The 14387-nt window shown below is 42.2% G+C and overlaps 1 protein-coding gene across 1 annotated transcript in view; it reads left to right on the plus strand.

The window, feature by feature from the left end:
- LOC103747683 (zinc finger protein 84) overlaps nt 1–3997 on the plus strand; it is a 17655-nt gene extending 13658 nt beyond the window's left edge. Inside the window, 2 exon segments of the mRNA XM_029554566.1 lie at nt 2372–3380; nt 3383–3997. Coding sequence (XP_029410426.1) covers nt 2372–3380; nt 3383–3888 — 1515 coding nt within the window. The 3' untranslated portion in view covers nt 3889–3997.
- Nucleotides 3998–14387: the final 10390 nt, after the last annotated feature.

A 14387-nucleotide genomic window follows, 5' to 3' on the forward strand; every position in this document is an offset into this window, starting at 1 on the left:
AAGAACACTGACTTGCAGGGTTCAAATCCCACACCCACATGGCAGCTAACAACTGTCCGTAACTCCAGTCCCAGGGGATCCGACAACCTCTTCTGTCCTCCATGGGCATTGCACAACATGGGTGCACTTAACCTACATGCAGACAATACATTCATATACATTTTTTTTTTCAAAGTAAAAAAGCTGGACATGGTGGTACACATCTTTAATCCTAGAACTTGGAAAGAAGAGGCAGGTGGATCACTGTGAGTTTGAGACCAGCTTGGTCTACCTAATGAGTTCCAGGGCTATTTAGTGAGCCCTTGACCCTTGTCCAAAGGGGGGGGAGAGAGAGAGAGAGAGAGAGAGAGAGAGAGAGAGAATAAGAATCCTAATGTTATGTAAAGAATTTTTTTTTAGTCAGGAATAATCTTGAACTTCTGATCCTTCTACCCTAAAAGTTATATAAACTATTCTTGTGGTTTAGAATAATTCCTATTAATAACATTATATAGACAGAGTTACAATATTAGCTTTAGGTTCAATTACTGGCCCAATTAAAAAGAAATTAATGCCAAACCTTGATAAAAGTATTAATATTGAAACCAGTTATGGTGGCTTACACCTACCTATAATTTCAGAATTTGGGAGGCTAAGACAGGTAAGTTGAAGCCCAGCCTGGGCTACCAAATGAAACTCTTGTCTCAGAAAGCCAAAAGCAGGGATATGAGATGGCTCAGTAAATAAAAGGCATTTGCAGCTAAGCATGACAGCCTGAGTTTGATCACTGGGACACACATGGTAAAAAGAAAGAACTAACTCCTCCAAGTTGTCCTCTGAACTACAAACACATTGTGGCACATATGTTTGTGTGTGAATGCACACACAAATTAAATAAAAACAATTTTAAGCCCCCAAGAGAAGATTTAGTGATGGTGAAGTTACTGATATCAGTGATTCATTCAATGGATGATCTTATAAGAGATTCTTTTTTTAATTTTGACATTTTTATTTATTGTGGAGGAGACATGCATTTCATGGTTCACCTGTGGAGAACAAAGTAAGTTCTCTTCTAACATACAGGTCCCAGGGATTGAACTCATGTCATCAAACTTGGCAGCAGGTGCCTTTGCTCAGCAATCTTGCTGGTGCTGAGACTGTTCTTAACATGTAACAATAGGGCCAGACATGGTGGCTCACACCTTTAATCCCAGCACTCAGGAGGCAGAGGCAAATGGATTTCTGTGAGATTGAAGCTAGCCTGTTCTACATAGTAAGTTCCAGGCTAGCTGGGGCTCAGGGAAACCCTGTATCAAAAAATCAAACCAAAAATCTAACAGTAGTATGGAAAATTAATATTTCCCATATATCAAATATAAAGTGGTAGCCCATATTTACTCTGCATCATACCCAGTATTTCTTCCTTTATATCATGCAAAAGTGTATACTGTGGCTGAGCATGGTGGGCCACATCTTTAATCCCAGAACTCTGGAGGCAGAGGCAGGTGGATCTCTGTGAGATCAAGGCCAGCCTGGTCTACATAGTACATCCCAGGCCAACTAGGGCTACAAGGATACCCTGTCTCAAAAAACAAAACAAAACAAATAAAAACCAACAACCGAAGTGTATACTAATCTTGCTTTCTTGTTTACTTAGTCTCACTTTTTTCATATAATGTTTGCTAATTACTTGCTTTCCATAATCTTTCAGCTAAATGAGTTCTGATTATATACTTAAAATTCACAGAATACTGCATATTTTTAGCATTTGTAATTTTAAAATCTATTTCATGTGTCATTGTCCAAGCCAGGCATGGTGGGTCATTGATGCCTATAGTTCTAGTACTTGGGAGACTAAGGCAGGAAGATCTTGAGTCTGATTGGGCTGCACAGTAAGACATGATTTTAGGGCTTATTTGCTCCCCAGCATACTAGAATCCATTTCAGAAGCTTTATTTGTTTTTTTGGGGGGGGGTTGGTCTTTTTGAGACAGGATCTCCCTGTAGCCCCAGCTGGCCTGGAACTCACTATGTAGACCAGGCTGGCCTTGAACTCACAGAGATCTGCCTGCCTCTGCCTCCTGAGTGCTGGGATTAAAGGCATGCACCACCACGCCCAGCCAGAAGCTTTATTTGTAAGTATAATCATGAAGGAAATTATACAGTATGATTCCCCCCCCTTATAGGTCTGGCTAGATGGTTCTTCTAAATTATGCCCTAAAGATAAGGAAGACAAGTTTAAATGCAGAGATATGATGTTTTGGAGGAGATATTGAATTCAAGTGTGAACTATGTTCATTTAAAAGTGAGAGACTCCATTTTAAATGGGGCACACATGGAAAAACTCTAAAATATCCTTTTGATTTTTTTATTCCAAAAAGTAACTGTGGAAGAAAAAAAAAAATGAGCTAAGTAAAAAATTACTGCTTTATCAAAAATCTGACAGAATCTATGGTGAAGTAAAATACTGTGATTACAATGAATGTAGAGAAAACAGCAACAAAGAATCACAGCTTGTTACAAATCACGTAACACATTCAGGAGTCTATTTATGCTTAGAATGTGGTAAAGGTTTTAACAGAAATTCACAGCTTATTGTACACCAGAGAACTCATACCAGAGAGAAACCTTATCGATGCAGTGAATGTGGGAAAGCCTTTAAACAAAAGTCATTGCTGACATTTCACCAAAGTACTCACTCAGGAGAAAGACCATATGAATGTGAAGAATGTCAGAGGGCATTCAGTAGGAAATCAATGCTCATTGTACATCAGAGAACTCATACAGGAGAGACGCTCTATCAGTGCAAGGAATGTGGTAAAGCCTTTTCACAAAAGTCAGTGCTCACTATTCACCAAAGGACTCACTCAGGAGAAAAACCATATGGATGTGATAAATGTCAGAAAGCTTTCATTAGGAAGTCATTGCTCACGCTGCACCAGAGAACTCATACTGGAGTGAAGCCCTATACTTGCAGTTTATGTGGAAAAACCTTTAGCAGCAAACCACAGCTAAACATTCATGAGATAATTCATAGAATAGAAAAACCCTACAGCTGCAGTGATTGTGGGAAAACTTTCTCTCAGAAATTGAAAGTCATCATGCATCAAAGAAAACACACAGGAGAGAAACCCTATAAATGTATTGATTGTGAGAAAGCTTTCACTTGGAAGTCAGAATTTATTACTCATCAGAGGTCACATACAGGGAGGGAACCTTATGTGTGTAGTGAATATAAAAAAGCCTTCAGCAGGAACTCGCTTATCAGGCATCAAAGTATTCACAAAGGAGAGAAACTATATGGGTGCAGTGAATATGGCAAGGCCTTCAGTAAACCACAACTTAGTAAACATCGTATGACCCATATGAAAGAGAAAAGCTATCAATGCAGTGATTGTGAAAAATCTTTTTTAAGAAGTCAGAGCTAATAAGACATCAAAGATGTCACTTAGGAGAGAAGCCTTACGGATGTATTGAATGTGGAAAATTATTCCTTGGAAAATCACAGCTGCAAATACATCACAGAACTCACACTGGGGAGAAACCTTATGAATGCAGTGAATGTAGAAAGGCCTTCTCCCAGAAGTCAAGCCTGATAGCCCATCAGAGAACACATACAGGTGAGAAACCCTACAAATGCAATGAATGTGGGAAAACCTTCAGTCAGAAGCCAAGCCTCATACATCACCAGAGGACCCATACTAGAGAAAAGCCATTTCAATGCAGTGAATGTAGCAAAGCTTTTGCATGGAAAGCACAGCTCCTTCGGCATCAGAGAATTCACAGTGGGGAGAAACCCTATGAATGCAGCACATGTGGGAAAGCATTTATTCAAAAGGTGCAACTCATTAAGCATCAGAAAAATCACCCAGAAAGCCAAGACTTATGCAGTTTGCCTGAGAGTGCCTGAATTCAACCACTGCATGGTGCTAAGAAATGGAAGTAACCTAAGTGTCCCTCAACTGACGAGTGGATAACAAAAATGTAATACATTTACACAGTGGAGTTCTACTCAGCCATAAAGAAAGCTGAAATCATGAAATTTGCAGATAAATGGATGGAACTAGAAACTGTTATACTAAGTGAAGTAACAGACTCAGAAGAAACAGATGATGTTTGTTCTCCCTCATTTGTGGATCCTAGCACTACATCCTTATGAGTATATATCCTGATACAACTGCAGGAGCCAGGAAAATGGAAAGTAACCAGGGAGGTAAAGGGAAAGAAGGAACCTGAGCGATAACGGAGACAGGTGTTACTAAGGGAGAAATGGGTAAAATGGGGGTATTTGAATGGGAGAGGGAAGGGAGGGATATACAAGGAATTATGGGGATAAAGGGAAAGGAGCTCAAGAGAGGTGGGACCATAGAGACTGGTATTATCAAGAGAGAAATGGGGAAAATGGTACCTTAAAGGTGGGATGGTGTGGGTGGAGGGTTAGACAGGGACAGAGAAAGAAGAAATAAATAATGCCTAGCTAGTATAAAAAAGCAGAGGGAATCCTGTTGGTTCAAAAGCCTGACAAATTACACATAAAATATCACTACACAAGTCCATGTGTATAGCTGAAGACTACTTAATAAGAAACAGTGACAAACAGGAGAAACCTTCCTTTGAGTTGTTGGTCAGGGTACTCCAAGAGACTCCCAAAATTACACAGGCTGGCCCTTGATTACCTCCTAGAACTTGATGGTAAGACCCTGTTACTGAAGACAGGACATACCTCAGACACAGGTTTGGGAGCCAATGGAGCTGGAATTGACCTGGAAATTACATCCCCTGAAGGATAACTCTCATAGCTTTGGAGAGCACTACGCAAGCTGCTAAGGGAGAACAATCAATAGTCCAACCCCAGTTTCAAGACCAAATAACCACATCAATGACTGGCACAGCAAACAACATTAGTACAGTAATGACACTTTTATCTTGGGGGTAATCAACAGCTAACTAATTGGACATAAAGCCAACTCAGTGGGAGGAGACTTGTGTTTCTTACTGTGAACATAACCAAATACACATGGCTGGAGAGGTCTTAGATCTTAGAGAAATCCCCAAGACTGTCACATCCCTAGACAAAGGTAATTTCTTACTATGTGCAAAATATGGATCCTTATATTTACAGACAAGTATCCCAGTCACCAGTCACCAAAAAAAAACTTCTTTCGAAAGAGTCGGAGACTATTACAGAATTCTGTAACTGGTCACACACAGAGATGATCTGTGAACTGCCCAAGTCTTAAGTGACACATCTAGGATGCAACCTCTATACCTAAGGCTCATGGAAGATAGAACAAGGAATGAAAAGAACACTAATGCATTTCAACTCTCATCAAGCTCCCTCATGTAACAGAGGGCCAGGAACAACAACAACAAAAATCACAAATGGCCAAAACATAGAATAAGAGTCTGCAGAGAATATGGGTCCTTGGACAAAACTGGATTAAAATCCACCCACCCAGGGCTCAGAGACCATTGTGGAAGAGGGTGCGGAAAGATTGTAAGAGCCAGGGAGGAGGTGCATTTCCATACGGAAACAGTTCTACAGGTACCTGGGACCCTTCTCATACAAACCTACAGCAATGGTGTCAACATGCACAAGACCCATGCAAACTTAATCAGACAAAAACCCAGCACAGAACTGTGGAAATGAACAGCAGGCCCCAATCTTAGTTGAATTAGTGGCAGCTGATTACTGCTGGGGGAGGAAGAGCTGATCTTAAAGGAAGGGACTTTAGATAGGATAACTAAATCCTAGTAGATGAATTTGCACTGAGGGATACTTGGGAACACTAACTTTTCATGATAGGCCTTAACACAAATGACAGAATGTATGAACTCCAGTGGGGGGGGGGTGTTATGGCAGAGTGCCAAAGGGGAAGAGGGTATAAAGATGATTTTCTGTATGAAATGCACAAAAAAATCAATAAAAAATTTAAAAAATCCTACATACCATCTTACTTTCTAGTATTAGGGTGATAGCTTTCTATTATTAGGGTGATAGCTCTCCTGGGTATTTATCCACCACTGAATACGTTTAATTCTAAATACATATATGTAAATAATCCCTTTATTAAATGATGTTGAGCTAATATCTTAAGTGTACCTCTTGTTTTCTGCATTATCTGTCAAATGAGCATTTACTAAATTGTCCTGATTGGTTTCTGTTGCTGTGATAACACCAAAAGCAACTGGGGAGGGGGCAGGGAAAGGGTTAATTTCCTCTTACAGCTTAAAATCTATCATCAAGGGAAATTAGGGCAGGAACTAAAGGCAGTAGTTGGAAGTAGAAACCACAGAAGAAAGCTGCCTACTGGCTTGCTTACCCTGGATTGTTCAGTTATCTTTCTTTATAACAAGGTCTTCCTAGTCCCAGCCGGATTGGAAGGCACTATGTGCACAAGGATGGTCTTGATCTCACAGGGATCCACCTGCTTCTGCCTCCCAAGGGCTGGGATTCAAGGCATGAACTACCACACCTGGCATTCAGTTACCTTTCATATACAGCCCAGGCCTACCTGTACAAGGATGGGACCAATTAACAATTAAGAAAACGCCTCACTGGGACTAGAGAGATAGCTCTGTGGTTAAGAGCACTTGCTGTTCTCACAGAGGACCCAGGTTTGGTTCCAAGCATCTCACATAGTAGCTCACAACCACTTATAACTCAAGTTCTAGAGAATCCAATGCAGTCTTCTGGCCTCTGAGGGTACATACTTGGTGTACCTTGATACATGCAGGCAAAACTCTCATACACATAAAAGCAGTAAGTGTTTAGAGAAGAAAAAACAAAAAGGCTTGGCATGATGATGCACACTTTTAATCCCAGGACTCAGGAGACAGCAGCAAGCAGATCTCTTAGCGATTGAGGCCAGCCTGGTCTACATAGTCCAGGTCAGCTGAGGCTACAGGGGAGACCCTGTTTCAAATAGACCAAATGAATAAATTAAAAAAAATTTTATAGCCGGGCACGGTGGTGCACGCCTTTAATGCCAGTACTTGGGAGGCAGAGGCAGGTGGAACTCTGAGTTCAAGGCCAGCCTGGTCTACATGGTGAGTTCCAGGACAGCTGGAGCTACAGGGAGACAGACCCTGTCTCAAAAAGACCAAAAATAGTTTTTTTTTTAATAAAAAGAAAATGCTTGTGCTAGAGAGATGGCTTGGTGGTTAAGAGCACTGGGTGCTCTTGCAGAGGACCCAGGTTCAATTCCCAGCAGTCATGTGGCTAACAACCATCTGTAACTCCAGTTCCAGGGGATCTCATGCCATCTGATAATCCGTGGGCATTGCACAACATCGGTGCACCTACCAACATGTAAGCAATATACACACCTAAAATAAAAACAATAAAACTTTCTTAAAAAGACATTCCTTTACAGTCATGGCTACAGGCCAATCTGAGTGGAGGTAATTCCTTGATTGAGGTACTCTCTTTTAGGATGTCTCAGTTTGTGTCAAGTTGACAGAAACTAACCAGCACACTGATCATGAGCATCTGATAGTAGTAGTACATGTGCCTCATAGAACATAGACTGACATTTGTGAAAAATCTCACACAACAAATAATATTTCCTCTTCATATGAATAGTACTGTAGAAATAAATACCAAAGTGTTATGCTTTTAGCAGGTGTAAATGGCTCTGGAGACTATGACCATGTTGCAGTTATAACTAAACCTCTCCAATAACCAAAACCAAAAAGTTTATAGTCTTAATGCTACCTCTGGGTCAGTTAAACAACCTAGAAAAAAGTTAGGATTGCAAAAACATGGACTAGAAACAACAGTTAAGAGCAAAGAAGATTCAAAAACTGTGTAGTGCTGTTGAAATATTCCTGTTCCTTATTCATTCATTCTTTTTTTTTTTTTTTAATGTGTATGAGTGTATTGCCTGCATGTATGTGAGTGCACCCATGTCGTGCGATGCTGCGGAGTCAGAAGAGGGTGTCAGAGTCCCCTGGTACTGGAGTTAAGGATGGTTTGTAGCCGCCATGTAGGTGCAGGAAATCTAACCTGGGTCCTCTGCAAGAGCAGTCAGTGCTCTTAACCACTGAGTCATTTCTCCAGCTCCTGTCTTTTTTTTTTTTTTTTAAGAAATACTTTATTTATCATTCCCATTCTATGGGTATGAGTGTATTGCCTGTATATAAGTAAGAACACCTGTGCCATGCAGCGCCCATAAAGTTCAGAAGAGGAACTGAAGTTACAGACGGTTGTTAGCTGTCATGTGGGTGCTGGAATCTGAACCCAGGTACTCTGCAAGAGCAGCCAGTGCTCCCAACTGCTGAGCCATGTCTCCAGCCCCAATCTTTGTCTTCTTAAAGTGACAGTTTCAATAACAAAATGTCAAAACTGAGTTCAAAAGTATCTACAAAGATTGCCCCCCAACCCCCCATAAAACAAAATCTCAGCCTTACCAAACACAGAAATTTGGCCTGAAAACAAACCTACATATGCTTAATTCCCAAAACATTTTTTAATTCTTTAAGATCAAGCCATGTGATATGTAAGTTTATGAGTACAGACTACTTAGTGTGTGAATGGTGCTTCCTGGAGTTGTCCAGAACAAAAACCTGCATAAACATCTTTTTTTTTTTTTTTTTTTTTTTGGTCTTTTTTAGACAGGGTCTCCCTGTAGCCCCAGCTGTCCTGGAACTCACTACGTAGACCAGGCTGGCCTTGAACTCACAGAGTTCCGCCTGCCTCTGCCTCCCAAGTGCTGGGATTAAAGGCGTGCGCCACCACACCTGGCCTCATAAAAATAGTTTTAAAAAAGAAAAATTTTTTAAACTTTTTAATAATGCAGATTGGATGATGTTTTTCAAACAATACAAAAATGCAGATGGGAATGAATATCTGACTGGAAGGAAAATCTGCTGTTCAGTCTGGTGGAGATTATTTCCCTTCAGTGATGTTCCTAAAACAACTGGAGGGAATGGGAGCTTAAGAGAATGCAATATTCTCCCATTCATTCATTCATTCATTCATTCATGGGAGGATCTCATACTGTAGCTCAAGCAGGCTACATACAGCCAGGCTGCCCTGAACTTCTGCCTTGAGCTCCTGACTCAGCCGCTCACGCTCTGAGATGACAGGCATGAACCACCACACTCCTCTGAAGGTAATGTTCTTAAGGCAGATACTTAGGAAATGGAAGGGCATGGTGTTGCCTACACAGGGCCTCTTTGGTAGTCTTCTTCAACTTAATCTACTATGCTTCATGTGATCCTGACTGAAGTGACTTTGACTTCACCTACAAGAGCTTTTTTCTTTTTGGCATAGTGGTGGTGATAGGAACTGGTGAGAAATAAGGTATACTGGACTCTCCAGAAAACTTTGTGGTTATCCATTAAGTGAGACAGACACCTTCAGGGGCAGGCTCAGGTAATAATGTACCATTAAAGTATCTATTTTTGGCTTAATCTTTATCGTATAAGCTGAAGATGTACATAGGCATTCCTGTTCATAATTTTAATTGTTTAGACATGTGCTTCATGATCAGAAACTGAGCATGCTGTTTACTCCTTGACTGAGCATGCTTAGGAATGGACCAACCCCCCTGAATGAGTATGTATAGGATCCCTGAATAGAATCCTCATTCTTCCTTTGTTCAAGGAGGGTGTTAGAAATAACTTCTGTGTTGTCCTTGTCAGCTATAGTTAATAAATCTTTCCCACACTTTTATGTTTTGGCTGTGCTTATTTTGACTTTAAATTTACCAAGATGTGGGGCTGAAAAGATGGCTCAGCGGTTACGAACACTGAATGTTCTTGCAGAAGACCCGGGTTTGAATCTCAGTACCCACATGACAGCTAACAACTGTCCGTAACTCCAGTTCCAGGGGATCTGACAGCCTCTTCTGTCCTCTGTGGGCATTGCACAACATCAGTTCACTTACATGCAGGCAATACACACATACACATAAAAATATAAAAATAGGGGGCTGGACAGATGGCTCAGTGGTTAAGAGCATCGACTGCTCTTGCAGAGGACATACAGGCAATACACTCATACACATAAAATAAAAATATGGGTCTGAAGAGAAAGCTCAGCAGTTAAGAGTACTGACTGCTCTTGCAGAGGACCCGGGTTCAATTCCCAGCACCCACATGGCAGCTACAAATCGTCCTTAACTCCAGTTCCAGGGGAACCCAAAGCCCTGTTTCTGACCTCTGCAGCATTGCACAACATGGGTGCACTCACATTCATGCAGACAATACACTCATACACATTAAAAAAATAATAAGCTGGACGTGGTGTCCCACGCCTTTAATCTCAGCACTTGGGAGGCAGAGACAGGCGGTTCTTTGTGAGTTCAAGGCCAGCCTGGTCTACATAGTGAGTTCCAGGACAGCTGGGACTACAGAGAGACCCTGTCTCAAAAAGACAATAAAATAATAATAATAATATATATATTTTTTTTAAAAAAAGACAAAGATTGGGCCAGTGAGATGGCTCAGTGGTTAGAGATGCTTGTGTGCAGACCTGACAACCTGAGCTAAATCCCTAGATCCTAAATAGGTGGCAGGAGAGAGTCAACTCTCCAGTTTTTCTCTGACCTCCACATGGGCACCGTGGTACATGTGCACCTTCATGTACACACATGCACACACAATATTTTTTAAAAGAAGGCTAAGATTTATGAAGGGAACACCAAATTTAATGATGCTTAAATTGTTAAACATGCCTAGCAAAGAGATGTAACTATAGAAGCATTCATTGATAAGATGAAAGGAAAAAAACATCTAAATTGAGACATAATTTGGTGTTCTCACTTAAAGCATGTGTGAGGCTCTAGGTTCAATCTCCTGCACTAAAACAATGAAAATACTCTTAAGGGCTGGAGAGATGGCCCAGTGGGTAAAGGTGCCTCCCACCAAGACTAATGACCTGAGTTTGTTTCAAGGGACCTACATGGTGGAAGGAGAGAACCCATTCCCACTAGTTGTCAAGGTTATCTTTGACTATATGTAGAGTTTAGGCCAGCCTGGAATACAAGAGACTTTGTCTTAAAAACATGAAACAAGAGCTGGGCATGGTTGTGCATACTTTTAATCCAAGCACTTGGGAGGCAGAGGCAAGCAGATCTGAGATTGAGACCAGCCTGGTCTACATAACAAGTTCCATGTCAGCTGTGGCTACATGGAGAACCTGTCTTAAAAGACAAAACAAAACAAAAAAAAACTTGAAACAGCCTGGTATGATGGCATACCTCTTTAATCCCAGCACTCTGGAGGCAGAGGCAGGTGGATCTCTATGAGTACAGGCCATCCTGTACTTCACATAGTGAGTTTCAGTCCAGCCCTACACAGTGAGACCTTGTCTCAAAACAAAACAAAGCAACAAAAACCAAGCTCAGCTTCACCATAAGATATTTCAGGGATGTGAATTAGCTGTTTAGTACCCATCAGAGTATTGTTCTGTGAAAGGGACATTTAAATACTGAGGTCAGCTGGGCATAATAACAACTCCATCCCATAGAAAGATAAAACTTGACTCAGGAAAAGATGACTGCAGAATGGGGCACATCTCAGGCATCCAGACTCTGGGGGAAAAGTAGTGTGCAGCTCCCAAGAGACTGAGTGTGTGTGCTGGACCATGTGAGGAACCTTATCACACAAGGTGAAGCACCCTGGCCATGGTTGCTTCTATATTGATCTAAAAACTCTGAATTCAGGACTTTGCAAGTAAAAAAGAAAATATCCAGAGTCAAAATGGCGACAACATGGCTACAGGCACCTGGGAATTGGTGGTGGCAATGGCAGCTCTTGATACAGGGACTTAAAACATGACTCCAGGCCTCTTCATTTTATTAAGAACTATGGTGCTTCTATGTGGATCTTAAAATTCTAAACTCAGGACTTGCGAGTTAGAGGAAATATAACTGGGGTCCCAAGATGGTGCCCAGAGCCATGCAGGCTTAACTCCCCACCCACATGCATGCTGTGTCCCTGAGACACCGGGACATCTAGCATCCTTGGGCACCAAGCTTGGGCAAGGGGGCCAGGTGGCAGGTGCAGCCAGGAGTGAGTTGCAACTAACACACTGTACTGTACCCAGGTGCACCTCTCTTGTGAGAGGCTGGGCCTACAGACCACCACTGCACAGCACACCCATGGTAGGCCTGGCCACCATCATCATCCAGTGGCTGTCAAGACCTGGCTGCAATCTGTAACAACAATAGAAACCTGAGAATTCTACAGATTACAGAAATTAAGCTAGAGAGCACCAGTGTAAAACTGTCATGTGAAGCTGTGAAACATCCCAACTGCCACTCAGAAAATCTTGTGTTGGATGCAGTAAAACCCTATGGGGAATCCAACCTGTTAGAGAATGCCTTGGACTACTGTGGGGTAAGTATACTGAGTGAGGCCTGGAAACAGCATAAGTGTAATCTGCAAGAACTCGGGCTGAGAACAACTGACTTTGATGAGGAAAACCAAGCATTTCTGATCACTAAGGAAGAGAGAAATCCCTACTTGACAATCCTGAGCAGTATGTAAGAGAAACTGAAAACAAATATGACGACCCCATTCCAAGAAACCTGGGTGTATTCTGACCCTAAACCACATATGAAGGAAAGGGAGTAGGCCCTTACTTTGACCCATCTGTGCATAAGAATTATAGATCATTGGGGATGGAGAGATAGCTCGATGGTTAAGAGCACTGGCTGTTCTTGCAGAAGACCTGGATTTGAATCCCAGCACCCATATGGTGGCTAACAGCCATCAGTAACTCCAGTTCCAGGGGATAAGATGCCCTCTTCTGTCCTCCTTGGGCATAGCACAGCACAGGTGCACTTACACACATGCAGACATAACATTCATGCACATAAAAAGAAAAAGAATTATAGATCACTGATATGATTTCTCTGGCACCCAGTTCAGATGTGTTACATAAGATGAATGGGGTTTTTTATATAATAATAGAGGTCATGAAGTTGGGGGTGGGGGTGGGGTAGGAGCTGGGAGATAGAAAGGTGAGGGTGGAGATTGGGGAGGGGATCATAATATAATCAAAATACATTGTATGAAATTCTTGACTCAATAAAAATAATTTTAAGGCCAGGCGTGGTGGCGCATGCCTTTAATCCCAGCACTTGGGAGGCAGAGGCAGGCTGATCTTCGTGAGTTCAAGGCCAGCCTGGTCTACATAGTGAGTGCCAGGACAGCTGGGGCTACAAGGAGACCCTGTCATAAAAGACAAAATAATAATAATTTTAAGAACCCACAAGTAAGTGAGCAATAGGGTGTTACCACTTCAGCCATACCCAAACCATGATAAGGCCACACCATTACAGCCATCCTTAAACCATATGAGGCTGCTCTGAGGGCATAAATACTTGGTTCATACCTATAATCCCAGCACTCAAGAAAGTGAGGCAGGAGTACTTTTGGTCCATTTGAGGCCAGCCTAGACTTCACAATGAGAACCTATCTTTTAAAGGTGTGATCCCAGCACTCGGGAGGCACGTGTGTGAGTCAGGGACTGGAAAGATGGCTCAGTGGTTAAGGGCACTGGCTCCTCTTGCAGAGGACCCAGGTTCAATTCCCAGCACCCCCATGGAGGCTAACAACCATCCATAACTCCAGTTCCAGGAGAATTTCACACCCTCTTCTGTCCTCTTCGGGCATTGCATGATATGGGTGCACTTACATACATGCAGCCAAAACATTCATACACATAAAGAAAAGATGTCTGAGATTTGGAACAGCTATGTTTCACATACAAGGATGAGTACGGCTATAAGTGGAAATGGGTAGCTGCCCCTCATCCTGTGAGAAACACCTTGTTTGGCCTATCGGCACTTGTCTTGTTGTGGCAGTTCAAGCTTATTGCTAACACTTCCTTCTGTATTATAGAAACAAAGCCTCTGTGCTCATATGTTAACTGAGCAGAGTAATGAACCAGTATGTATGGTTGTCAACACTGGATACAATATGCAAATGAACCACAGCTTTCAATCCAAACTAAGTTTTCCAAACTGAATCTAAACTCTCATCTCTTTCCCAGTATGTTATAATCCAGATACACTCGAAATGCAAAGAGAAAAGCACCATGTACCCAGTGTCAACTTATACATTAGGGCTGTGTCTCACCTAGCAGAGGTCTGCACAGGAGTATGGCTTGCTTTCTTAAAAAAGAGAGAGACTCCTACCCTCAGGCCTCTTGGGGTAAGTCCATAGCACAGCCCTCCGCGCCTTGACTCACCCAGCCACATTCACCCTTCTATCTCCCCTGCTGTTCTCTACTCCTAGTTTGGGCCCTGCACCATTCCTAGTCTTGGGGCCCAGACACCTGGGGAACCAATACTGCTTCCTGATCCTGCTCACCCAGACCAACTCAATCCCTTTCTTGGGCTCCAGGGACACTGCTTCTAATCCTGGCCCCGCCCTCACCTCCCTCTACTTCCC

The sequence above is a fragment of the Nannospalax galili genome, unplaced genomic scaffold (genome assembly GCF_000622305.1).
Source record: "Nannospalax galili isolate Female #2095 unplaced genomic scaffold, S.galili_v1.0 scaffold100, whole genome shotgun sequence".
Classification (NCBI taxonomy): domain Eukaryota; kingdom Metazoa; phylum Chordata; class Mammalia; order Rodentia; family Spalacidae; genus Nannospalax; species Nannospalax galili.